This window comes from Ornithorhynchus anatinus, chromosome 7 (genome assembly GCF_004115215.2).
Source record: "Ornithorhynchus anatinus isolate Pmale09 chromosome 7, mOrnAna1.pri.v4, whole genome shotgun sequence".
NCBI lineage: Eukaryota > Metazoa > Chordata > Mammalia > Monotremata > Ornithorhynchidae > Ornithorhynchus > Ornithorhynchus anatinus.
In genome coordinates, this window is record NC_041734.1 from 11,601,594 (window position 1) to 11,628,718 (window position 27,125).

At 41.6% G+C, this 27,125-nt stretch overlaps 1 protein-coding gene across 1 annotated transcript in view; it reads left to right on the forward strand.

The window, feature by feature from the left end:
* The window catches only part of PXDNL (peroxidasin like), a 170,338-nt gene that overhangs the window by 102,925 nt on the left and 40,288 nt on the right, over window positions 1-27,125 (forward strand). The window contains exons 11-18 of the mRNA XM_039912534.1: window positions 683-952; window positions 8,066-8,182; window positions 9,762-9,920; window positions 12,912-13,024; window positions 14,630-14,786; window positions 19,291-19,399; window positions 23,746-23,903; window positions 25,418-26,921. Of these exons, the coding sequence (XP_039768468.1) occupies window positions 683-952; window positions 8,066-8,182; window positions 9,762-9,920; window positions 12,912-13,024; window positions 14,630-14,786; window positions 19,291-19,399; window positions 23,746-23,903; window positions 25,418-26,921 (2,587 nt within the window). The remainder of the gene's footprint in view (window positions 1-682; window positions 953-8,065; window positions 8,183-9,761; window positions 9,921-12,911; window positions 13,025-14,629; window positions 14,787-19,290; window positions 19,400-23,745; window positions 23,904-25,417; window positions 26,922-27,125) is intronic.

Genomic DNA, 27,125 nt, shown 5'->3' on the forward strand with positions numbered 1-27,125 from the left:
TAATCAGCTTAGTTTTGACAAGAGTTTACATTCAACTCGTGGCTTTATATGGGGAAACCTTATGTTACAATTTGAGGACTTTTGCATCACATGAAAATAATAATAGTAGTAATATTTGTTACTATGTGCCAAGTACTGTACTAAGTGCCATGGTAGATTTGAGATAATCAGGTTGGACACACTCTGCCCCACACAGTGCTCACATAGTCTTAATAGCCTTCAAAGTATGCTACAGTAGATTTCAGGATTGTTATTGTTAGTACTTAAATCCAGCATTTGTCACAATAATGTTTTTGAACTACTCTTAGTACAGTGCCCAGTGCTTAGTACAGTTCCTGGCACATAGTAAGCACTTAGAAAATACCATAATAATTATTATTTTATAATATACCATTCTTTTGATAAACAGTGAATGTTTAAGGATTAGATAAATGTAATTTGCATGTTTTCTAAATGTTCAATTGAATAGTTTTAAATTGAAATAGAATATGTGGTTTAGCAAAACTAAATAACTTGGAATTTCTTTTCCCATCTCCCCAAACACTTACCTCCACACCTTTTTTTATCTGCTCCCTTTCTCCTTTTAATCTTCACTCTCTTCCCTTTCTCTCTTTCCTTTTCCTCGTCTCACCTATCCCTCTCTTCTCTTCCCCCATCAACCCCCTCTCCCCTGACACTTTAGCCAAGCCTGGTTTTATCATTCAGCCCCAGGACACGGAAGTTCTAGTTGGCACCGGCGCCACTTTGGAATGCATGGCTACCGGCCATCCCCAGCCCCTTATCAGCTGGACCAGGGGAAATGGAGAGGCATTGGATGAATCCAGGTACATCATCACTTCTTCTGGAGGACTTTTTATTCAGAATGTCACTTTGCAGGACCACAGTCAGTTTACCTGTCATGCCAGTAATAATCAAGGCTCTGTTCACTCTACGGCAAATATTCTTGTACAAGGTACGTAGAACATAAGAGGATTGTTGAAATTTTCTGGATTTCACTCAAGGTCTTATGTTTATGAAATATAGTGGCTTTGAAAATGGGAATATGATTTTTTTGTAGTTTTTGGCTGGTTGTTCATTTAGCATTCCAAGAAATGAGCTCATCCCCAGCAGCAAAATTGAGCAACAAATTAAACTTGCATACAGTTAGTGCTTTGTATGGTGCTTGTTTCTGTCTCTCTAGTTCTCCGTTTCTCTATTCCTGCTCTGTCTCCATGTATTGATGAATCAGGCCTAATTCAATTATTTTTAAGTTTTACATATTTTGCTTTGGATAGCACACCTTGCCCCCTCTGGTCCCGAACCCCACCTCAAAGCAGATATGAGGGGAATATAGAGGGAAGTGGGAAGGGAGAGGACAATAATTATAATAGAAATACCATCAAAGCATAGGAGGAAAAAAGTGATTTGTCCCTCATTTTTTCAATATCATCCATCCTTTCTCCTCCACCAAGTGGAAAGAGCCAGAGTGTATAGTCCCAACCACCTGTCTAACATCTGTAGGTTTACATTACTAATAGTATTAATTTTAGTATTTACATATGCTAAGCACTGGGCAGGTTCATTACAATCAGGTCAGGTGCAGCCCTGCCCTAAATGGTGCTCACAGTCTAAGGGGGAGGGAGGGAGGACATCCCCATTTTTACTGAAGCAGAGAGAAGATAAGTGACTTGTCTAAAGTCACACAGCAGACAAGTGGTAGGATTAGAACCCAGGTCTCCTGACTCCCAGTCCAGTGCTCTTTTGATTAGGCCTTGCTGCTTCTCACTGCTGCACTGAGAGAGAATGTCATTCCCCTTTTCTTCTGCAAGAATACAGTAACTTTGTGTGGAGGCTGCCTTGCCTAGGGGCAACACTGATGCACATCCTTTATAGAGGCTCAGCTGAAGCATTCTAAGATAGTGTTATTGGCTATTCCTTTTTGACATGAAGCAACAAGAGGAATTTGCATTGTGGCCTTCATATAAATCAGGAACTCCAGTGGAACATCTGGATAGGGAGATGGAGGGGCTAGTTTCTCCCTGACCTCTGGACCCCCTGGGATGAGAGGTGTGTTTGCAGCTTGTGACTAGGAGAAGCACTAAAAAGCAAAAGAGCTAATACAACTGTAATATACCGTTTCCAAAACGAAATCCTCTATCATTTTCTTTTAAGACAGAGGAGTGCCTATTTTCAATTAAAGGGCTCAGACATCCATGGTGACTGCTTGAAAATTGAGTATTCACAGTGAATTTGTTACAAGAAAGTAGATTAATAATGAGGTTACAGCGAGGAGACTGCTGTGGTTGAAATTAGTGGAAAAAATGTCACGGACAAATTTCAGTCTGTTTTAATCCTTAGGTGCAAAGTATTTTTAAATGGGAGAAAGAAAGAGAGGCTTCCAAACTTTAAATATGATGTAGTAAAGTCTATTACTGGAAGTGACTGTTTTGGACTTGCACAATTTCCCACCTGTTATCACAATGAATATGGAAATTGTGATCACAAATTTCTATTGTCATTCAATCATTATTCCTGAGGATTCTCCCTCCCCTGGAATACCAGTTCCTTTACCTTGGGAATTCATCAAGTCCCTTCCTGCATGCCTTGTCCAGTATGTGTTCTTGATGTTTAGCTCCATTCTGAGAAGTTTTCGCATTGCCCTTTCTAAAGTACTCCCTCTAATGATTACACCAACAGGAAGCTGTCATTTTCCAGTGGAACACTGTGCAATTGAAGCCACCATCTGTTTGTCCTTCAAAATCCTGAGATGTTTCCTTGTTCCTTTCCTGAATCTGTTTGTGGAGGGTTTCAATATGTCTTTAGCTGTTTTATTAATCACCCAACTAGTTTGCCAAGAGGCTTCTTTCATCTCATAGTGAAGTAGACTGTGTATTTTGTTTGGAGATGTTACCCTTTATGTCATTTTATATACCTCTCATTCTGTTCAGCTTCTCTGGTGTCCACATATTCAGAGACAGTAATTATTGTAACAAAACACCCTTTTCCAGAGGGGTAGAGGCGAATTATTAATAAAGATGGAAAAACATGTCTCCCAGTGAAAAGAATAAATCAAAGTATGAGGCAGATGCTTAGTTTATGTGGTATATAGTAATTAACACCGTTAATCAAAACCCGTTTAGACTAGGCATCCCAGTAATGAATAGCCAGAAGGACTCTCTTGATTGATTTCAGTAAAATAACAAAACATTTTGTGGCGAATAGAAGCACATAATAACTGCTCTGACTCCTCCATGGAAATCTTTTGTTTCAGGCCCCTTCAAGCGATCAATCAGTCGTACTTATTGAGTGCTTACTGTGTGCAGAGCACTGTTCTAAGCACTTGAGAGAGTAAGGTATAACAGAGCTGTTGAAAAGCTCGGGCAAATTTCTATCCCATTTCATCCGCTTAGGTTTTATGTTGGCTCATTTACAGGAACCTCTTTCTTTCTTGAAATGCAGTAATGCCTGATTCCTTTTATAGAACTACTTAACCAAGAGAGGAATTGCCCGAAGCTAGCATATGTTCTCATAAGTTTCAGTGTATGAGAACATCGCAGTTGATCTTGAATGGTTATATAGGATCTCTCTATCAATCCAATTCACTATCTGCACTTTGAAACTCACAGCAGAAATAAAGCAAACCACATGGGTTGACCATTTCATAATATGACTGTGCTTCTGGAAGAGAGTACGACCAGGACCTAACATCCCAGACAGGTGATTTGTCTGGTCATGTCAGTTAATTAAGCCTGGAAGGCAGTGTGGACAATGGCATTACCCAAATATGATCATTTTTCCTATTTAGTGATTCTGGTAATGGGGTGGTTTCCCCAAAATACACATGAAACCTCAACAGAAATCCTTTGGCCTCAGGACTGAGCCTCACCACTCTGATCTTCTCCAAGCCTTTCAATCAGTGTGATGTGTTTGATTCAATTGCTGCACATCAGTCTGTTTCACTTGCTGCTGTTACTTAGCAGCTAGCAAAGTGGATGAGGCTAGAAGACAGAGCATGAGATCCAGACTCTGATGTGGGCAGAGCAAAACTTGGGATAATTTTTGACAGTGACTGCTCCCTCGGCCCTCTCTTTCACCCACTCTCATCCCTTCAACCAGATGGTTTTCAGCCCCTTACCAAGTGATCTGAGTCTTAGAGGAGGCCAAGGCAGTGGCTCTTGACCATTTCCTTAACCCACCCCAACTTTGCAAAGAGGGTCAGGGACTGCTCCTTTAAAGCAATCGTAGTTTGTAGAAAGAAACATCTGTATCTCACTCACAGCTAAAATAGTTCTGAACAGGTATGATATGGTATCTTTTATTCATATAGCACCACTGGCTTTCTTATCCTGGGCAGCTAGGTTTGAATATTTATCAAAGCACCTTAGTTTCTGTTTTTCTTCATTTGCTTTTCCCCTACTCCCTCTCTTTTCTATAGCACCAATGCACGTGGACCCTATGAGCACTTACTATCCTTCTCACCCTCAGCACCTCAGGACTTATCATATATCTGTAATTTATTCATTTTTATTAATGTCTGTGTTTCCCTCTAGACTGCAAGCTCCAATGGGCAGGGAAAGTGTCTATCAACTCTTTTGTATTCTCCGAAGGGCTCAATAAATACTACTGATTGATTGATTCAATTAAAACTGGGCAAACTCTGTAAATTTGTTCAGTCACAATTTTTCTCCCATAGCCTTATATGCTTTTAATACATCTTCTGGAAATATGCTCTTCTCTGTCCATTGATAGTTTGTTCCCCTTTTAAATGTAATAATAATAATGATGGTATTCATTAAGCGCTTGTTATGTGCCAGGCACTATACTAAACGTTGGGGTGGATACAAGCAAATTAGGTTGGACACACAGTAGCTGTCCCACATAGGGCTCACAGTCTCAATCCCCATTTTACAGATGAGGTAACTGAGGCACAGAGAAGTTAAGTGACTTGCCCAAGGTCACACGACAGACAAGTGGCGGAGCCAAGATTAGAACCCATGGCCTTCTGACTCCCAGACCCGTGCTCTATCCACTATGCCATGCTGCTTCAAATATGCTCCTTTGGTTTGTTTTGTGTGGTTGCTCCAGTGGTGTGGTGCCATATTTACTTACACTCCTGATTGTCTAGGCATAAACTATCCCTCATTACACCCATCCTACGGCTGTCTACATGAAGTTTATCTCTAAGATTCTTCTCACCCACCCTCTCTGTCCACCATCACCATATTCCTGGGTAAATGTGAGCATATAGCCACACCCATGCAAACACACACACACCCATACCCACATGCATACACACATCTATGCACATACGCATACACACACTCATGCACATAAACACACCCATACAAACATGCATACATCCCCCCCTCACACACATACACACACACACACACACACACACACACACGTTTACCTCTTTCCAAGGAAGAGAAACAACCCTAAAATTGCCGTGAATATCTCTGAATTATTTGGGATGAGCATTATGGCAAGGATATCCCAGAAATCAAGGAAGACCAAATCCCAGCTATTCCTCTGAGGAAATCCATTCCCTTTTAACCCAACTGCTTTTGAAAGTCACACAGCAAGTCCTGGGAGAAAGGAGTGACCTTTTCCTTGGCAAGAGGTGAGTGAATCTTTTGAAAAACACAAGCAAATAATTATCTGTGCACAGGCTCTCTTCTCTTAACATGAATAATTGAGAATTAGGTTGTGTTTATGTTTAGAACTCCCTCAGTCAACAGTTTGTTTGGATTTCTAACGTTTTTAGAATGGCTGTTTGATGTAGTGAAAGTTTTCTCCTAATGAGCCATCCTGAAGCTGTTCATGGAAATCTGATTAGAATATCAACCAAATTTGATCAGAAAGGAGAAACACTAATGGGGAATTGCATGACACAAATAAAAAAAAAGAAGATCCTATGTCTGTAACCAGCTATCACAATCTGTGCAACGTGATAAATTTCTATACTCATATATTCGCAAACACATATGTGGATCTAAATTCTATTTTTATTGTTGAAGACAGTTAACTTTGGGTATTTGGGGATGTTGGGACAGAGATGACATGAACAAAAACATAGTAGTGATTTGTGTGTCTTAACCTTTGAGGTCCTTAATTATGCATTTGCTTGTTCTTCAGAATGTGGGAGAATTTAACTTAATGTGTTTCATAGAGATTTAAATATTTCCATTTTTAGCTATACCCACCCACCCTCCCTCACTGTAGTCCTCTTCTTTTAACACTCTCACTATAGTGATGATGGCATTACTGACTTTTGGCACCAGTATTGCTAATTTTAGTACCAGTATTTCCATCAGCAACTCTCTCGCCTCCCACTTGCAAAGCTTTCTTCAGCTTAAATATTTCCCTTCCTCTCTTCCCCAAACTTTAAAGTATATAGGATAATTAAAGCCTACTTTAGTGCAGCATTAGATAAGGACAGATCCATTTAACCTAGATAGTGTTGATCCCTAGTCCTGTAACATGAGAGTTAGATAATTACCCTTTAAAAATAAAGTATTTACAAATTGACATATTGGCATGTATTTGCATTGCTATTGGATCATGTGACTATGTTTAGTGTGTTTTTTATTTCCTTTTCAATATATTTATATTGTTTTGATCAATTATTTGAATCTTGGGAATGTGCTAATCCATCTTATTTAGAGAAGCAGTGTGGCCTAGTGGATAGAACACAGGCCTAGGACTCAGGAGGACTTGGGTTCTAATTCCAGCTCTGCCTCTTGTCGGCTGTGTGACCTTAGGCAAGTCACTCAACATCTCTGTGCCTCAGTTGCCTCAACTGTAAATGGGAATTAAGACCATGAGCCCTAAATGGGACAGAGACTGTGACCAGCTTGATTACCTTGTATCTACTCCATTGCTTAGTACAACACCCAGCACATAGTAAGCACTTAAATACAATTATTATTATTATTATTATTATTATGGGAAATTTTACAATAGTCCTTCGGCTTTCCTCTAGGCTGTAGACTCACTGTGGGCAGAAAATGTACCTGCTAATTCTGTTGTACTGCACTTTCCCAAGCGCTTCGTTCAGTGCTCTGCACACAGTGAGCTCTCAATAAATACAAATGACTGACTTTTATGGAATGTTAGGCTCGTGGTTTCCCATTCTAGCCCTGGCCTCATCCCCCGCCCTGCTGTTTCTTTGGTCACCAGCAGCCCTAGCCCCACCTTTTCAGTAGCTAGCTGGCTGGCCACCGCCACACCCCTTTTCTGGAGAGCCCAGGTGACCTTGAATTCAATCAGTCATTCATTTTATAGAGTGTTTACTGTGGGCAGAGCAGTGTATTAAGTGCTTGTGAGAGTACAATATGACAGAGTTGGTAGCCACGTTCCCTGCTCACAGTGAGCTTGAGATTGTTGGAATTGTTGTGGGTTGTTGGAAAAATTTTCCAGTGCTTCAAGAGAAGCTGCCTTTGGGCACATGTTATAGTCACACCATCACCTCATTCACAGGAGTCTCTCTACTCAAAACCTTGCAAAGACTGAGGGATTTCTATACTTGCTTTAGTGCTCTTTTGTTTCACACTTGACTGAGAAGCAGTATGGTCTAGTGGATAGGGCCAGGCCTAGGAGTCAGAAAGGCCAGGGTTCCAATCCTGGCTCTGTCACTTGCCTGATGCTGAGTGACTTTGGGCAAGTCACTTAATTTCTCTGTGCCTCAGTTACCTCATCTAAAAATCGGGAATTAAGATTGTGAGCCCCCCATGGGATATGGACTGTGTCCAACCTGATTAGCTTGTACCTATCCCAGTGCTTAGAACAGTGCCTTGCACATAGAAAGGGCTTAACAAATACCATTTTAAAAAAAAAAGATTTTCATGGCACCAATGAAAAGCTTTAACTGGGATATAGCAGTATATGTAACTATACTGTGATGGAGATATTTAACTGTGTGTATATACTCCCGATTCCTGTAATTGCTTATCTATAATTACTATTGAGAATATTTGGAAAGACTTTACCATTTTTTCCCTTAGCAGTAAATTACAGATGGCATTAGCCTAGAGACTATGAGCTCACGTAAAACTTTTTGCTTTTCCTCCTTTTCTCTGTCCAGCTCCTCCCCAGTTTACAGTAATCCCCAGGGATCAAGTAGTTGTCGAAGGACATACTGTGGATTTCCCCTGTGAAGCTGTTGGCATTCCACCCCCTGTGATTGCTTGGACCAAAGCAGGTATAATTTTATCTACTGGAAATTGGGAGATTAAAATGTTTCCTTCTTATTTTGAAGGGAGGGCATAAATGGCTTATGTTACTTGTTATGTACATTGACTAAACACAAATGCAGGTATTAAAACAAAGTGTCAGAAAGCAATCTATCACTTTTTAATGAAAATGGTTAAGCTGTCCCCGGTGCTCATTTTTAAATTAAACACATTGGTTAATGTTATTTTGAAGTTAAATATTGATTTGTAAATTCACTTCATTTAATAGGTTCAGCCTTAGACTGCCTCAGAATCCTTCAGCAAAATCTATCACTCTGTTTAGTTGAATGTGATAGCTAATTTGATTTTGCATGTTACCATCGTTCAAAAATCAATGACAAAATGATAAATATTTTCCTTGTTCTTCGCATGGGATGGATATATGCCACGAAACCCTCTTTATCATTGCACTGGATAAACAACTAGCTGTAACCAATGTTCATGTTCAGATAAATATGGCAGGGCTTGTACTCCACAGTATAACCTGTCCTCAGCTAGAAAGACTTAGAAATGTCTTGGGACTTCCCCATATGCATCACTTTCCTCCTCAGAATTCTTCAGTGGCTTTGAGCTCCAGGTTTTCTAGAGCCCAATTTTCTTTGAGCTCATTTTTCCTGCCCCTGAGATATCTCTCACACTATCTTCCTTTCCCCCTTCTAGGGGGAGTCCCTACTTTCTAAACCAGCCTCTGGTCCCTCCTTCAAAGTCCTACATAAAATTCATCTTACATGAAGTTTTTCTATCTGCTACTCTGGTCACACTCCACTTCTGCTTCCGTACAAATATTAGTAAGTTAATATATGTTTTCTTGGTCTCATATTTGATTATTGAATTTTTGCTTTATCACTCCTTTAGAGGGTAAGCTCTTTGAGACAGACAACTCTTCTCTTGCACTTCTTTTGTAATTCCTGCCAATTCCTAGTCCAGTGGTTTTCAGATACTGGTTAGGACAATGGAGATGGGCTATATGTTTCAAGTAGATTTAAGTGCAGAAAAAAAAAAAGATTTTGCCCAAGATATTGCCTGAGAATAGAAAGTATCCTGGCACATCAATCAATAACTACTTACCGAGCACTCTGTGCAGACCACTGCACTACAGCTGTAAACTCCCTCTAGACTGTAAGCTCATTGAGAGCAGGGAACATATTTACTATTTCTGTTATATTGAACTCTCCCAAGCGTGTAGTTCAGTGCTCTTCACACATTAAGTGCTCAATAAATACAGTTGATTGACTGCTTGGAAGAGTATAATAGAGTTGGTAGACATGATCCTTGCCCTCAATCAAGGATCTTATAATCTAGTGGGGAAATGTGCAGTATGTCTGATGTGGCGGATGCAAGTTAGTAGATTTCAAAAGTAGCAAGGAGCAATTTGAAATTCTCCTCTTAAGCAATAAGGGGATTCAACATCTAATTCAGGTGAAAAACACCAGTAAAAGGTCTAGTCTGGTGACTGCTCTCATCAGGGGTCTTTGTTGAATAAGAGAATAAGGAACTGGGGTGTAGAATTCCCAGGAGAGTGACATAAGTATTTTCTGTCCCCTGCAGGTAGCCAGCTCCCTCAGGAGGGACAACACACCATTCTCTCCTCAGGAACTCTACGCCTTGCTCCAGTAGCTCAGCATGATCAAGGCCAGTATGAATGTCAGGCTGTCAGCTCACTGGGTGTGAAGAGAGTGACCGTCCTTCTGAGTGTACAAGCCAAAGGTACCTTCCTCACAGTCGTCTTCATAAACCATATATAGTTGTCCTGTGTTTTCTTACGGTGAAGCTTCCCTCTAAGTGTATAATACTGCAAAGGCCAATATTCCCCTGCCACATTGGGCACACAAAAAGTTGTCCCTTTTTTGGTGGTTGTACTTAATATTTGTATCACTTAGTGCTGTTTTCTCATTTGCCTCCTTGCCTCTCTTTTCCATCAATCAGTCAGTCATATTTATTGAGGACTTACTGTGTACAGAACATTGTACTAAGCACATAGGAGAGCACAATATAAGCTTTTGCTCAAAGAGCTCTTCTCCTTTCTTGATGGCAGTGAGGCATGCAGGTCTGTCCTCAGCAATTGATTCCCAGTTTTCAGCAAGGACGCAGCATTGTGTGAAGCTCTATTTTACCATATCCTAACACACTTCTTCTGCCCTTCTTGTTACTCATGTACTAATGAAAGAGTCTCCACCATATCCCGAGTTCTATGATTTTTCCCAGAGATTCCAACATTGAACAGAATGGGATGAATGTCTTTCCCTCCTCCTGCTTTCCCCACCCCCGCATTCTCCTAATGTAGGGTTTCTTTCCTTCACTAATAATTGCTTAGCACATATGTTTTTTCAAGCAAGCCTTTTTCTACTCATTAATTATTACCAGTAGGGCAAAATGTGTCAGATAAGGAACAAAAGCTTGATGAAACCAGACCTATAATATTGCTCAGTAAGATACAATCTAGTTAGACTGATGGGAGGGATTGGGTATTCACTGTTAGAGAGTTGTATTCACTGTTAGAGAGTTGCATCTTTCATGCTAAAATGTATTAAGAATACATAGTGCTGAGGCTTTCAATAGTTCAGATTCATCATATGAAAATCAAAGCATTTGTGTACATATCAACAGTAAATAGTCTGGAATGAGCAGGCCCATAATTTTTAGTAGTGTATGATGTATTTAGCTTCTTAAAAGATAATTCAAATACAGATGGGAAAATGCTATTATTGAATATTATTGGAATTCATATGAGTTTTCTGGGTTATAAAGAAATTAAGTGAGCCATTTATTTGCAATAGTTAGGATGCATAAATCTCACTGACAACACTCATATTTTTATACAGTTCTTAAACGTTTCCCAATTCTCGGCAATTCCATGAATATTTCATTTTATTGTTGAAGACTTTTTCAGAAGTAATTAATATTTAGTCCCAAAACTATAGTAGGAAATGAATTGGCCCAAGCTGAACAATCACCCATGCCGCACTCTTAAGCAAGGCTGCATGAACAAGAGTGTCTCATGATGGAGCTTCTGAGGGACTTAGTAGTAAACTGAGTCCAATATTTAGTCTCCAATTTTCCAGCAGCTCTAGAAAACACCATTCTTTCTGGAGAAGGGGAACAAAAATGATCAAAGGTTGAAGAAATTCTCTTTGAAGAAAGGTTGAAGGAATTATCCTGAAAAAACTGACCGGTGTCCTAAGCGATTTTTGGGACAGGAAGTTTCATGAATAGAAGCTATTCCCATTGAGGAAACACTGATTGTAGAGAGGAATTTAGTTTCCATTAGAGTTCTCAGCCTGGGGTTTGGGCCTCAAGGGAGAATTTTGAGGGAGCAGCAGGCTTCTAAGCAGCATGATCTAGCCTCCCCCATCACAGATACATCTTTTGCCCTTCCCCTCTGTCTTAAGATCAGCTGCATTGAAAGAGAAAGACTTGATGAAGTTTTGGTTTGGGAGTAAGGTGGGGCTTGTGGGGAGGGGATGATGTGGTACACAGTGATTCTTTCAAGTCAGCAGTGAAGCCTTCAGGAAGAGAGTGTACGAGGAGGAAATGAGGCCATAAAATGTTGGAGAGTGTCTGGTGTATGTGGGTGGAAGATGGAGTAGCCTCCTTCCTGTGAATCTCAATGGTCAGTCAGTCAGTCAATCATATTCACTGAGTGCCTTCTTTGTGCAGATCACTGTACTATACAGTGAGGACAACAGACATGTTTCCTGCCCACAGTAAGCCAAGCCTACAGCCTAAAGGGGGAGACAGGTATTAATGTAAATAAATGACAGATATGTACATAAGTGCTGTGGCGCTGGGAAGGGGGGACGCATAAAGGGAGCAAGTCAGGTGACAAAGACGTGAGAGGAAGAAAATGAAAAGAAAGTTTAGTCAGGGAAGGTTCATTGGAGGGGGTGTGACTTCAATAAGGCTTTGAAGTGGGAGACGGTAATAATCTATCAGATGTGAAGAAGGAGAGCGTTCTAGGCCAGAGGCAGAGACGTAGGCAAGCAGTTGGCAGCGAGATAGATGAGATCGAGGCACAGTGAGAAGGTTAGCATTAGAGGAGCGAAGTGTGTGGACTGGGTTGTAGCAGGAGAGCAACGGGGTGAGGTAGGAGGGAGCAAGGTGATTTACTGGTTTAAAGCCAATGGTAAGGAGGTCTGTTTGATACGGGGGTGGATGGACAACCACTGGAGATTCTTGAGGAATAGGGAAACATGGTCTGAACATTTTTGCAGAAAAATGAGATAGGAGATACACGATCATGGCCAAATTCCAGTGGCAAGTGGAAACCCCTACCAGTACCATGTCAGAGCAGGAGGAAGCATGGCTAAGCTGGCAGGAAATTGGAAGCCCTTGGCTCCAGCTCACTTTCTGATCCCTGAAAAATGATTTGATGTTTTATTTTGCTCTCAATGTAATGCAGAGGTGCTGTTTGCCCTCTCCCTGCTCAGCAATATTTTCTAATATTGAACTGAGGGAATAATCAAGGTAAAAGATTTAGCTCTTGGTGTTAGGAATAATGGCAAACTCCAAGGTTTAATAAGATGTAATCTTTCCCATACCTCAGAAGAGTGCACTCTTTTTCTTGCCAAGTAATTAAGCTCTCAATCTTTAAAGTTCCTTGGAACAAATATGGTATCTTATAAAATATTCTATGATTCAGCTGTACAGTCTTGAAAGAGAAAATATTGATATGAGCCTATTTTGGGTCTTTTTCTGCAGTTCTACCAGTGTTTATTCAGCTACCTCAGGATACAAGTGTAGAAGTTGGAAAGAATATAAATATTTCATGTAGTGCTCAAGGAGAACCTCAACCTGTAATTACTTGGAATAAGGTAAGATTAGAAACTCAAGGTACTGTAAAAAATCAATTGCCAGTGAACTATGCCATAGAGATAATGGTCCCAATATTGATTCATTGCAAACGTGTTTTTGCTAGTAAGTAGCATCTTGTCCTGTTGAAGTATCCCTCTTAACCATATCTTAGGCATAGTCTTAATGTGGGGTTGTCTTTATGTTGAAAGACTGCCTTCGGTAAGACTGAACTCCCCAAAGCTAGGGTCTTTCCTCTTCTAGCCTAATAGGGAAAATTAGTCAACTTGTCTTTTCAATTTTTGGTTCCATCAATAGCCTGTACTTTATTTGAAGTTATTTTTAATAACTTGTAAAAATGGATTTCACCACTAATAAACAGAGCACATAAATATGCCAGCAATGAACTGGGTTTTCCTCATAACTTTTTTTCCTGTAATCCCTTATTAAGGAACAAAAGCCTGAGGGATTTTGATGAAATAACATTTGAATAAGGCATCTCCCCTCTCTCTGCAAGGTCACCATGCCCATCACCACTGCAAAGTTAGTCTCTGCATCAGATGCTCTTTATCAAAAGAAAATTTAGACAGGATGTATGGCTTTTAAATAGAAAATTGTGTCACAGCATAATGACTTGGAGTGGCTAAGCCTTTCATTATTTGGGACTCTGTGGAATAAAACTGACATTGGAGCCCCACAACTTTTGGGGGATTGCTGATGTATCTCCTTATAAACAATCAGATTGGAGGTGCCTCTGGGTAGTTCTAGCATAGGAAAGCCTTCACATGCTGTGTGTAGGAAATGCTTTGTTGTTATGCTTGATTCTGAGGAGGCGGGCCGTAGTGTGCCACTGCTCCAGTCTTTTCGTGGATGGCAGCAACAACTCTGCCCAAGTGGGTCTGGAAAAAGAGGGGTGCGGGCCCCACAACCCACACCCTGGCTGTCTTGCTAACCACTGTAGCTCGCAGTCACCATCCCTTCCCTTGGAAACATCTGCTCTTCATCGCTCATTGCCACCCTCTCCCACCACATGCCTGAGCGCCCTTTTGATTAAAAGGAATTTTTATTGATTGGTGTCTGTAGGCCATGTTATATGTTTGGTTAGTAGTACGTTGATTCATGGGGCTTGGCCACCCAGGTTTAGTGTTTGGAAACTGAATCTTCACTTCATATCTTTTCAGCAACATTTGCTCGTTCCCATATAATCTTATTGATATATGAACAAACCATTTGCTACATCATTTTAGTCATTTCCTTCAATGTCTGAAGCCTTGATATTCCTCCATTAAAAAAAAAAAAAGCATTCTTGCTGCATTTTTATTCTATAGGCCTGGCAGACAAGGGCACTGGGGTTGAAAACCAAAATCAAGTTTGCTTTGGCTTTCAGCCTATCTTCTTTTAGAAATTATCTTTTCAGCATGCTTCAGTGCATTAATGACCTGTGGGTGAGTGGGCTTTAACCTCTAGTTAATAAAATGGAAAATATAGTTGCATGGAAAAACAGTTACACCTGTTCTCTTGAAGTATGTCACCTCCAATCAGTAATTCCCATGATGCTTCTCGAAGGTTAGGAACCTGGAACTAGAATTTTTTTTTTTCCACCAGTTGTCATGTGTTTCTTTTTAAAGGCCGGGATTCAGATTACTGAGAGTGGTAAATTCCACATTCACCCAGAAGGCAACCTTACCATCTGGGATGTCGGGCTGGCTGACCAAGGAAGGTACGAATGTGTCGCCCGGAATCCATTTGGCCTGGCTGCAGCCAACATGGTGCTTACCGTCACTGGTAAGTTTTCCTAGTGCTGTTTCCTGAGCTATCTTTTATTTCCAGGGATTAAATGCATCGCGACATGCTAAATGCACAGGTCCAGTATCTTTGTTTTTGGAGAGTCCACAAGTCTCCCCATAGTCAAAACCTCTCCTCCAAGAGGCCTTCCCTGACTAAGCACTCAGTTCCCCTGTTTGCCCTCCCTTTACATCACCTATGCACTTATATATTCCATAAACACACTGATACTCACATGGCCCTACAGAATTTATGTATGTAGTCTAATACTCTATTATTTCCCCTATCTGTAATTTACTATAATTTCCATCTCCCCCTTAGAGTGTAAGCTCCTGTGGGAAGGGATTGTGTCTACTAACTCTGTTATATTGTATTTTTCCAAGTGCTTAGTACAGTGGTCTGTTCACAGTTAGTGCTCAATAAATGTCATTGACTGAATGAGAGCTCAGCCGATCCTTTGGAATGGAGAGCAAACGGATGGGAGGAGTTGTAGTCCAGGAAACCTCATGTTTCTGTCCTTTAAGATTAGTTTTTTCCATAAATCCAAAGCCCTTGACTAGTGAGTTATAAAAAGTAATATGCTGTTCACTGTGGGCAGGGATCATGTCTAGCAGCATTGACTAGTGGAAAGAGCATGGGCCTGGGAGTCAGAAGGTCATGTGTTCTAATCCTGGTCCACTCACGTGTCTGTTGTGTGACCCTGGGCAAGTCATTTCACTTTTCTGGGCCTCAGTTACCTCATCTGTAAAATGGGGATTGAGACTGTGCACCCCAGATGGAACAGGGACTGTTTCCAAACCCATTGTACAGTGCCTGGCACATGGTAAGTGCTTAATTATTATTACTATTACATTAATAATAGTAATTATAATGATTGATTATTGATGATAATAAAATAAACAAAATGTGCCTGAGCATGTCTCTTTATGCCAGAAGTGATTTGAGGCCCATAGTCATTAGTAAGGCTCTTTTTCTTTCTTTTCTGATTATGAGTTGATTCTTTATAGAGTAATTTAAGCAACAGGTATTCATGAATAAGATGCTTACAGCTGTGGGAAACAGGTCATTTGCTGACCCTGAGAAATGACTATTTCATTGTGCATCATATATTTTGATATCAGAGATTCACTGTCTAGACAGAGTTAGGGAAGCCTGTGTGGACTCAGGCTGTTATAAGCATTATGAAAGGTAGCATTGATCAGTGAATGTCCCAGTGACATGGCTGATCAGTTAGCAGGTCTGGGCAGGTTAGTGGACACCAGGGCTGTCTTTTGCAGAAGGACTGGGGGAGTCTTCAAGCTGACGGTCTGAAGGCTGGCTCTGTCTCCATTTTATCAATCTCATTTTGGTTTCCATAGAAATGGGAAGTTGGTAATAGGGATATGAATTGGATTCCTCCCGCCTGAATTTTCCCCACCTTTTCTCCATTCTTCTCTCCTTCCATTTTTGTAGAATTAGGCCTGTATTGACTGCTGAGTGGCTGTTAGCACTTTATCCTGACTCTGTGAACTGAGGAAAACAGGGTTTTTAACCAAATCTCTTTTAAGAGTTACTAATTTAGTAACTTACAAATCATTAGAGTGTAATATACCTGATTCCATCACTTTTTCCAGGGAGTTAAAGACTCTCAGTAGCTATGTATATATAGCTTCCAAATCACTCCATCACTCCATGAGACAGTTTTTCATAACATGCACATCTTGTGCATTCTACGTAGGAGTTTATTTTGTTAATGATCTATGATAGAGTGAGTATGTAATCAACATAGTTTAGTTTATTATTGGCATGCTGATTAAAAAATAGAAATGTCTAGGCTTGTAAAACTATGACTCTGGTAGTTTGCTAACAGTTGCCTATTTGGGTGCCAAGAATAGAGGGTTTTTCCCTGAGCATAATTATTACACAAAGTCTGCCACTAAGGACTTGGAAACAGCCCTTTACAATGTGATGAGCCCTGTGATTCTATCTCTTTAGCTTTCTTCTCTTCTGTTTTGATTCAGAAGACAGGTTATGCTTAGAAAAGGATTTTTGGAAGTTTTTGGAGAAAACACCATAGAAAGTATACTACCATTCACTCATCTCTTAGCATATTACGAGTTCAGAAAGTCTCACCGTGCTTGCTCCCTCATCAGACTCTTCCCCCCCGCAGAAACAAATATAGTTGTGGACCACAGCGAAGCCTTGTGTTACAGACTGCAGTATGTTTATATGACATTCATTCATTCATTCATTCAATCTCAATCATATTTATTGAGCACTTACTGAGTGCAGAGTACTGTACTAAGCACTTGGAATGTACAATTTATTAGTCTACTATGAGGTATTATAAATAATGAAAACTTAATTATACTCTTCTAGCTATGTTAACAAAGTGCAGTTTGTGATTGAGTAGCCTTGTTTTTTATTGCACCAGGCTGTTTATGTACAAAGTTCATTCATTACCAACAGATCATCCAGGAAGTAGGGCAAATTAGTGTGCCGTCCTGTATAATTGTGAATGGATATGTAACATCTGTCTTACCTTTGGCAAATTCCGGCATTAATGAAGAGATATTTCTTCTAACTCCAGTGTTGCAAAACCCTACCTTTAATATAAAATAGACTTGCTACCCATACAAAAAAGCTATGCATTCATTTGAAACTGTCTCCTGCCCTAAATTGACATGCATGATTCTAGGGATCTTCAAAATTGAATTAGAAAAATGAATAGCCTATCCAGATGGTGTAAATGTTGTCCTGTTTTAATAGCTCAGAATTCAGAATTATTTTTTAGAGATGATATCTGATGGAACCTGTAAACACTACTATTCTAAACCCAAATCTCATAGACGTGTCAACTTCAAATATGAAGGGCAGTGGATTTCCATTCCCTTGTTCCTAACTGAAGATGACACTAACGAGGCTGAACTCATTACCATGCTTGTGGGCCTGTGTCTTAAGAGTCTACTCCAAGAAAGCAGCATGGCCTAGTGGGTAGAGCACTGGACTGGTAGTCAGAAGGACCTAGATTCTAATCCTGGCTCTGCCACTTTTCTGCTCTATGACCATGGGCAAGTCACTTCACTTCTTTGTGCCTCAGTTACCTCATCTGTAAAATGGGGATTATGACTGTGAGCCCCATGTGGATAGGGACTCTGTCCAACCCGATCTGCTTGTATCCACCCCAGAGCTTAATATTGTGCCTGACACATAGTAAATGTTTAACAAATACCATTATTATTAGTAGTAGTATTATTATACAGGATAATCAGGTCCCACATGGGCTCACAGTCCTTCTGTATCTATTGGGAGTGTTTTTGATGCTACTCTTTGCCTGTATTTCTCTTCTTCTGTCCCTCCTTATGTCTCTCTTTGTGCCCCTGAGTGGCTTCTATGCCAACAGTTCTGATTATAAGTATGTATGTATTTCTAATAATGGAGTCAGAAGTATATAGATTATTAAATAAAGGAGGGAAAGATAAATGAGAAGTGTGACAAATAGGAGATAATGGACTGGCAAGCAGAGATATAGGGAAAGGAAATGAAACCATTAAATGACTTCCTTCTGAAGCATCACATTTTAAAGGTGGTTTTCTAAAATGTAGAGACACTTGGTTTTGGGACAATGAAGTGTACATGCACACTGTTCCTTTTGGCAATGCCTTGATCAGTTCCACTCTGGTGGATTCACCTCAGAATGTCCTGGAATTTTTGATATTGCTCCATGTAATAGGCAGGTAGCAGAGCCACGATTAGAACCCAGATCCTCTGACTCACTGATCTGGACACTTTCCATTTTGGCATACTTTTCCCCTTAAAATTTTTTTTTCATTAGAGTTTACAACACAACCAGTGATACAGGGGAACCAGGTGGTGTTTGCTCCAGCCTGACCATCTAAAAAGTCAGTTTTTTTAGAAGTTTGCCCTTTAACTTGCACTTCCTTGAGTGACTATTTCTGTAAGTCCTGATTAAATTCAACATCTGTCCTTTTCTTTGGGTCATGCCCTCTCCCCCAACCTTTCCAGTTTGATGCTTAGGTCAGTGACAAACCTCTTTGTGAGACTCATGGACTCCTTAGGGATGAAAAAACACTTCAAGTAATACCTTGCCAAAGATACCCCCCTCATCGAAGGAATGTCCAGTACGAGTGGGAGAGTCTCCATTTTGATTTAGCCTTTAGATAGCTCTCTCAGCTCTTAGCGCTGGGAATGTCTCTTGTTCAAATTAGTCACATTTCATGTATTCCAGGGAACTGATGAATATTGCAAATCTGGTCAAATTTAAATCTGGATTGTAAAAATGACACACTCCAAAACCATATGAGGAATCCAGGTCTCCAAACTACTAGAGTTTTAATAGGAAAATTTGTGTGGAAGATAATTGCCCATACTTTGCATCATGTTAAAAGTTGTCATTGTTAAAATGTAAAGATTATTAAAAGCAATTTATAGCACAGAATTCCTAACTTGAATTTTTTTTTCTGTTTTGTTTTTTTTTTCAAACCACGGGATATGTTTTTGGCAGTAATGCAGGGTAGACAAGCTGGTGATAATTTTGTAGAGTCATCCATTCTTGATGCCATCCAGAGGGTTGACAGTGCAATTAACTCCACGAGAAGAAATTTGTTTGCACAGTAAGAGTTTATTTTATTTTGCTTACCAAAATTGTTTTCCTTTCAGTTCTGTTTAGCCATAGTGAGCTACATAAACCTCAACAAGAGATAGTGTTATGTGGTTGTCAAAATGTTTTTTCCTGAAGCTCGGCAAACCAGGTCAAAGCCTGTGAATAGCAGTCCCTTATTGTCCTTTCAACTTTCGGAAGAGAAATCAGTTTCTCACTGTATGACTGGCAGAGCAATTCAGTCTGTTGCCAAATCCTGTCAGTTCTATCTTCACAACAACTCTAGAATTCACTCCTTCTCCATCCAAACTGCTATCATTCTGATCCAAGCACTTATCCTATCTAGCCTCAACTACTGCACCATCCTTCTTGCTGACCCCTCCCTGCCTTCAATCTTACCCTGCCCCACAGTTCATTGTCACTCTTTTGCTTGGATCATTTTCCTAAAATATCATTCTGCGCATGTCTCCCACCCCTCAAAACACTTCAATGGTTGCCTATTTATCTCTGCATCAAACAGAAACCCCTTATCATTCTCTTTAAGACATTCATCTTTCCTTTCCACCCAAACTGCTACGATGCTGATCCGAGCACTCATTTCCCACCTTGACGGCTTTAAGGCACCCAATCAGTTCTCACCCTCCTGCTTAACCTTGCTAATCTACTACAGCTCAACCAACCCACACATTCCGCTCGCTCTAAAACCAACCTACTTTCTGTTCCTAGATCTCATCTGTCTCACCCCTGACACCTTGCCCAAGTTCTCCTTCGGGCTTAAAGCTTCCTTCCCTTTCATACCCAACGTACCCTGACTGTCCCCATCTTTAAAGCACTACTAAAATTCTGTCTCCCATAAAAAGCTTTCACTGACAATTGATCAGTGGAATTTGAGTGCTTACTCTTGGGGGAGCACTGTACTAGGTGCTTGGGAGAGAACAATACGGTAGAGTTGATAGATACACTCTCTGCCCAAAAGAAATTCACCATATAGATGACACAGACATGAAAATAAATTGCAGTTATGAGCATCTGTATTGTGGGTGAGGTGAATATCAAGTTCTTAAGGGATTCAGATCCAAGTACATAGACAATACTGAAGAAGGATGAATAGAAGTGTGTCCTTGTCAGGGAAGGCTTCTTGGTGGAGGTGTGATTTTAGTAAGGCTTTGAAGGTGGGGAGAGAATTGGTCTGTCAAATATGTCGGGGGAGTAGGATCCAGGCCAGAAGGAGGACCTCTCAATTGATCTTCTTTCTGCATCTCCTATGCATTTGGGTCTGTACCCCTTAAGCACTTTGCTATTCACTCCACCCTCATCCCCACAACACGTGTGTACATGTCCTTATACTTTTCTACTTCCCTTATCGCTAACTTATTTTTATATCCGTCTCCCCAACTAGATTGTCGGCTCCAGGAGGGCAGGAGCATGTCTACCAACTCCATTGTACTGTACTCCCCAAGTGGTTACTACAGCGCTCTAGCACAATGAGCACTTAATAAATACCATTGATTGATTGACTGATTGATACCCAGTGCTTCACTTCCATTCAGTTGTCTGGCTTCATTTTAACGGATTCAAGTCCCCCCAGTTGTGCTCAACTGCCACTGCTTTGAAGGTTCCAGCCTTTCTTCGGACTCACAACTTAATTAATTGGTTCCTGAAAACTGTATACCAACTCGAAATAACAACAATAATAATAATAATGGTATTTATGAAGTGCTTACTATGTGCCAAGCACAGTACTAACCACTGGGGTGGATACAAGCAGACAGGGTTGGACACAATCCCTGTCCCACATGGGGGTCACAGTCTCAATCCCCATTTTACAAATGAGGTAACTGAGGCACAGAGAAGTTAAGTGATTTGCCCAAGGCCACAGAGCACACAAGTGGCCAAGCCGGGATATTAAGTTGGAACTTATTTTCTCATAAGAACTATGCTATAAATGGGGGGGTTGTTTCCTCTACCCTTTATTTACCAAAAAATACCCAGAATTGTGTCTTCAATCCATCAATTGTTGTGCTCTTTCCACTAAGCCATGATGCTTAAAATTGTTTCCACCATTTCCCCAACTTCCCATGCATGTCCCCAACACCCATGATCCCACAGCTAGTCAAAACTGATGTGTTGCAAAGTTAAAACAGTATTTAAACTTAGCAGTGTTGTAAATGCCATTTATCTTAATTCTAAAAATCAAGAACTGCCTTGTCCCCTAATACAAACTTTCAGTTCACATCTGATCATAAACTCACCCAAGAACAATCAAGAAACAATCAAAGCCACAGTAGTTCTGTAATTTTGTAAATGTTCCTTCTCCCTTCTGCAGTAAACATTTGATTACCACAAAGGGCAGAACGCAATTACTAGAATGATGGGGAATTATGTGTTTTCTTAAAACGCAGCCCATCCTTGGAGGTCAAGAGACAAAAGACTTAGGTCTTACATTTGACACACTGGGGGCCCTAACTGCAACCTGCATGTAGTTCTCTGATAACTTCTCTATTAAATTTGTTTTGTATTCATCATTATGAGTATAAAAGTGGATTCTGGTTGTCAAAGTTTTAGAACGCTCACTGAATTCAGGTGTACTGATAATGCCTTTAATTTGAATTATTTTTGTCTTCTAAGAAATGAAAGCTTTATTCAGATATTCTTATCCTTGTCCGGAGGATAATAATAATTACTGTGGTATTTGTTCAACAATTACTATGTTCCAGGCACTGTACTGGGTGGATGCAAACAATTCAGGTTGGGCACAGTCCCTGTCTCACATGGGGCTCACAGTCTTAATCCCCATTTTACAGATGAGGTAACTGAGGCACAGAGAAGTGAAATGACTTGCCCAAAATCACACAGCAGAAAAGTGGCAGAGCCAGGATTAGAACCCAGGTCCTTCTGACTCCCAGGCCTGTGCTCTATCCACTAGGCCATGCTGCAGAAGTGCTTGCTGAAAATCATCCAGCGGGTTAGTGTTGGAACCAAAGGCAAGATCTTGGTCTCTATGATCCCAGCCCAGGAGATTTGGGAGCAGATCTCCTCTGCTTTGATCCAGGAAAACCACGTCCCTTATTCTTGCTATTTACATGCCATTTTATTGCCTACTCTCTTTCTTGCATTTTTCCTTCTAATCATCCTTCATCAAAAATGGGTGAATCCTTCTTTATGATGGATGTTTCTTTTTCTTCCTGATCTATTCTACGCCTTGCTATATTTGAAGGGGAGAGCTGTTGCCTGTCACTTCTTCTCTTAGAGACCAATTGTATTGTTGTGTGTGATTTTCTGTGCCCAAGCACTCTTGGAAGTGGTGTTGGCAGAAACTAGCAGAAGGCTAAGATGAGTTGGATCCATTCATGGACTGACACTGGTACATCAGGCAAAGGTTGGGGGCAATGGGACAAGGTGCCATAGACTTGAATATGTGACCACTTCTGTCCTCTCCCATGTAGCGGCATTTCTTTGAAGTCCCAGTTACTGGGAGGGCAGGACCACTTAGGGATGTTCAGAGCCTAAATGGAGAAGGGGAAGGTGGAAAAGAGGTGTCGGTGGAGGGGGTTCTATGGGGGAGGGAGGGAGGTGGAATAGATTTAAGGGTGGAGCCTCCACTCAACAACTCAACTCCACTCAACAACTCAACACACCAATTTGACACCACACCAGGTGAGTTAATCAAACTCCAGCCCCTACCTCTCCCCTCTCCCCAAAGAACATCGTAGCATAGGAAAAAGAAAGGAAGTTAAGAGAAAGGAAGGAAGGAAAAAGAAAGGAAGTTAAGAGAAGCAGTGTGGCCTAGTGGATAGACAGTAGGCCTGGGAATCAGAAGGATCTGGGGTCTATTCCCCACTCTGGCACTTAGCTGCTGCTTGACCTTGGGCAAGTCAATTTAACTTCTCTGTGCTTTGGTTACCTCATCTAAAAAATGGGGATTAAGACTATGAGCCCCATGTGGGATATGGCCTGTGTCTAACCTAATTAGCTTGTATATATAGCAGTGCTTAGAACAGTGTCTGACATATAGTAAAGCACTTAACAAATACCATAATAAAGCATATTTTTAAGCAAGAAGACCAACAATCTCACTGTCCTTCCAAACATCCTTTGATGCTTGTGTTGGAGGCAGAATTCAGGACTGGTGGGACTGTCAGTTCTGTTCTTCCTAGGCTGCCTAGCTAATACTTTGAACAGGCTTCTCCCTAGCACTTTCTTCAGAACTACTCATGGGCCTTGAGCACTCACTACACACTCATGGCTTAATTAGAATTATTTCCCCTGATCATTGCGTGCATCTGTGTAAAGGTTCTCAAGGTTATTCCTCTGCAATAATTTGTTTTGTAAATTGCAGTGTACTTTTTACTTGTGCAGGCGACCACGTACTCCCAGTGACCTATTGGCTCAGTTTCGATACCCCCGGGACCCTTTTACGGTGGAAACAGCAAGAGCAGGGGAAATCTTTGAGGAAACACTCCAGCTGATCCAGGAGCATGTGAAACAGGGACTCACTGTGGATTTGGAAGGCAGAGGTAAGAATCTAAATCCAAATTTAAATGTGAGGTGAAGGTTGCTTCATAGTCTCTGTCAATCAATAGTATTTATTGAGCATCTGCTCTGGGCAGACCCCTTGTACTAAGACTTGGGGGAGTACAGTAGTGTCAGCCACGATCACTGCAATCAGGGACCTTAAAATCTAGCGGGATTTACAATCTGAATTTACATTAAATTTCAGAGACAGGATACACACTCCTTTATAATGGCCATAATAATACAGTATCTCTGGGATGGATCTTGTTCCAAGAGAAAAGGGGAATTAAGTAGCATCATCTAAAAGTCGATCTTACCAGTTGTTGTGTTATGGTTTTGCCCGTGTTCCCCTGTCTGAGCTGCAGAGGTCCGTGAATTACCATTCCAACTACATGGCAACTCAGAGAGGTGCCTGTATGCCTCTGGAAGCTTTGTTGCCAAGGTGATTTCCTCAACCTACTCTGTAAATATCCATTCTCATTGACAAATGCTTAGACCAGTGTGATGAAGAGGAAGAGGCAGATTCTGAAGACATCATGAGGAAAGACTTGACAAGATTTGGTACCTGACTGAATATGTAGGTTGAAAGAAAAAGGGAGGAGTCAAGGATAATACCAAGGTTGTGGAGAAACTTGGTGGTGTTATCAATTGTAACGGGAAAGTAGGTGGAGGAGAGGGTTTGGGAGAGAAGGTAAATTCAGTTTTAGACATGTCGTTTGAAGTCTTTGTTGGACGGCTGGGTAGATATGTTCTGGAGGGAGAAGGTCAGGGATAGTGGGGTAGGTTTGTGAGCCATCTGCATAGTAGTAAGCTTTGAAGCTTCGAAAATGGATGAACTCCTCAACCGGAAAAGGACCCAATCTTCTCACAATTTCCTGATGAAAGCAAAGGAATACTGAGTGGGGTAAATTTAAAAAATCAGTTACTTCACCATCTAATCCTTTGTAGTTTGATGCCTCAGCAGTGTCTAATTTTCAGACTGTATGTTTCTTTGGGAATTAATTCTATTTTAATTTCCTGCCTGCATCATTTGTTCATGTTGGTACTTTGCTTTTTTTTCCTTTAGCTTCCCTGACTTGAGTTAGCAGTTCTTTAGAGAAACGGTTTCAGTAGCATTCTAATTGCGATGGTTTCAGCTACTTCAAGCATCAGATGCAAGAAATTTTGATCAGAAGGAGAAACCTGATTAGAACATCTTTAACCACAGGGGTCTTCCTTAGCTATGATCTCTGAGATGGTCTCCCCATCCCAGTTAGTACAGCAGCTGCCACAGCGTTCACACTGCCACTTTCTGGGTCTCTCTAGATCTGGAATTGGCTCGGTGGCATGGTGGGAAGGGGAGGGGGCTGGATAGAGAAGGGACCAGCTCTCGTTTTTTCACCCCGGGCCCTATTCTAGCAAAAGACCCAGTTAGCCTTCAATGGATTCCTTTGATAGCCTTTGATAGCCTTTGAATGGATTCCTTTCTTGCTTCTGTTTCGAAGTAACCTTGACTTCCTCCTCGGCTCTGTTTCAGAATTTCGCTACAACGATTTGGTGTCCCCACACTACCTCAGCCTCATTGCCAACCTCTCCGGATGTACAGCTCACAGACGCTCTCCAAACTGCTCCGCCATTTGTTTCCACCAAAAATACAGGACCCATGATGGGACGTGCAACAACTTGCAGAACCCAATGTGGGGGGCTTCTCTAACTGCCTTTGAAAGGATCCTAAAGCCTGTGTATGAAAATGGCTTCAATCTACCCCGAGGGGTCAGCCCAAGCCCGCTGAGCCAAGGCCACCCTCTTCCGCTGCCCAGACACATTTCTACAGAAATGGTCGGCTCGGAGAGCATCACCCCCGATGACCGGTATACTCATATGCTTATGCAGTGGGGTCAGTTCTTAGACCACGACTTGGACCAAACGGTGCCCGCGCTGAGTATGTCTCGCTTCTCCGACGGGCAGTCCTGCAGCTCTGTGTGTACCGACGATCCCCCTTGCCTCCCTATCAGGGTTCCTCCGAACGACCCCCGTGTGACGGGTTCCCGTTGCATGTTCTTTGTCCGCTCCAGCCCCGTGTGCGGAAGCGGGATGACCTCTCTGATGATGAGCTCCGTCTATGCACGGGAGCAGATCAACCAGCTCACGGCCTATATCGATGCCTCCAATGTTTATGGGAGTTCTGACCGGGAGTCGGAAGAGCTGAGGGATCTCACGGCTCCACGCGGTCTGCTGAAGGAAGGCCTGTTAGTCCCCTCTTCCGGAAAGCATCTTCTGCCATTTTCCACGGGTCCCCCGACCGAATGCACACGGGATGAAAACGAAAGCCTCATACCGTGCTTCCTCGCAGGGGACCACAGAGCCAACGAACAGCTTGCCCTGACAGCCATGCACACACTATGGTTCCGAGAGCATAATCGGATCGCCAGGGAATTGTTCAACCTGAACCCTCACTGGGATGGAGATACGCTTTACAACGAAGCCAGGAAAATTGTCGGGGCCCAGATGCAACACATCACATATAAGCACTGGCTGCCCAAGATCCTGGGAGAGCCCGGCATGAAGCTGTTGGGAGACTACCAGGGATATGACCCCAACGTGAATCCGGGCATTTTGAATTCCTTTGCAACGGCGGCATTTCGGTTCGGCCACACGTTGATCAATCCCGTTCTCTACCGCCTGAATGAGACCTTTGGCGAAATCCCGGAAGGCCACCTCCTGCTCCACAAGGCTTTCTTCGCGCCCTTCAGAATAATCCAGGAAGGTGGTATTGATCCGCTGCTCCGGGGGCTCTTTGGCACCGCTGGTAAATTGCGGGTGCCCACCCAGCTTCTCAACCTTGAACTAACTGAGAAACTCTTCTCCATGGCCCATTCGGTGGCTCTGGATCTGGCTGCCACCAACATCCAGAGGGGAAGGGACCACGGAATCCCTCCATACGTCGACTACAGGGTGTTCTGCAACTTGACCTCGGTGGAGCACTTTGAGGGCCTCCATAATGAGATCAGAGATCCAACAGTCCGAGAGAAGCTGAAAAAGTGAGTATGTGTATGCGACCTGAATAAGAATAAACCCGCCAATCAATGAATCAGTGGTACTTATTGAGCGCTTACTGTATGCAGAGCACTTTACTGTTTGGGATAGTGCAATGCAATATAGTTGGCTGCCCTTGTCTGTTGGATGAGCAAAAGCTTCAGTTATATTTAGGGCAGCCAGATTGGTTCTTGGTGATATTATATCAT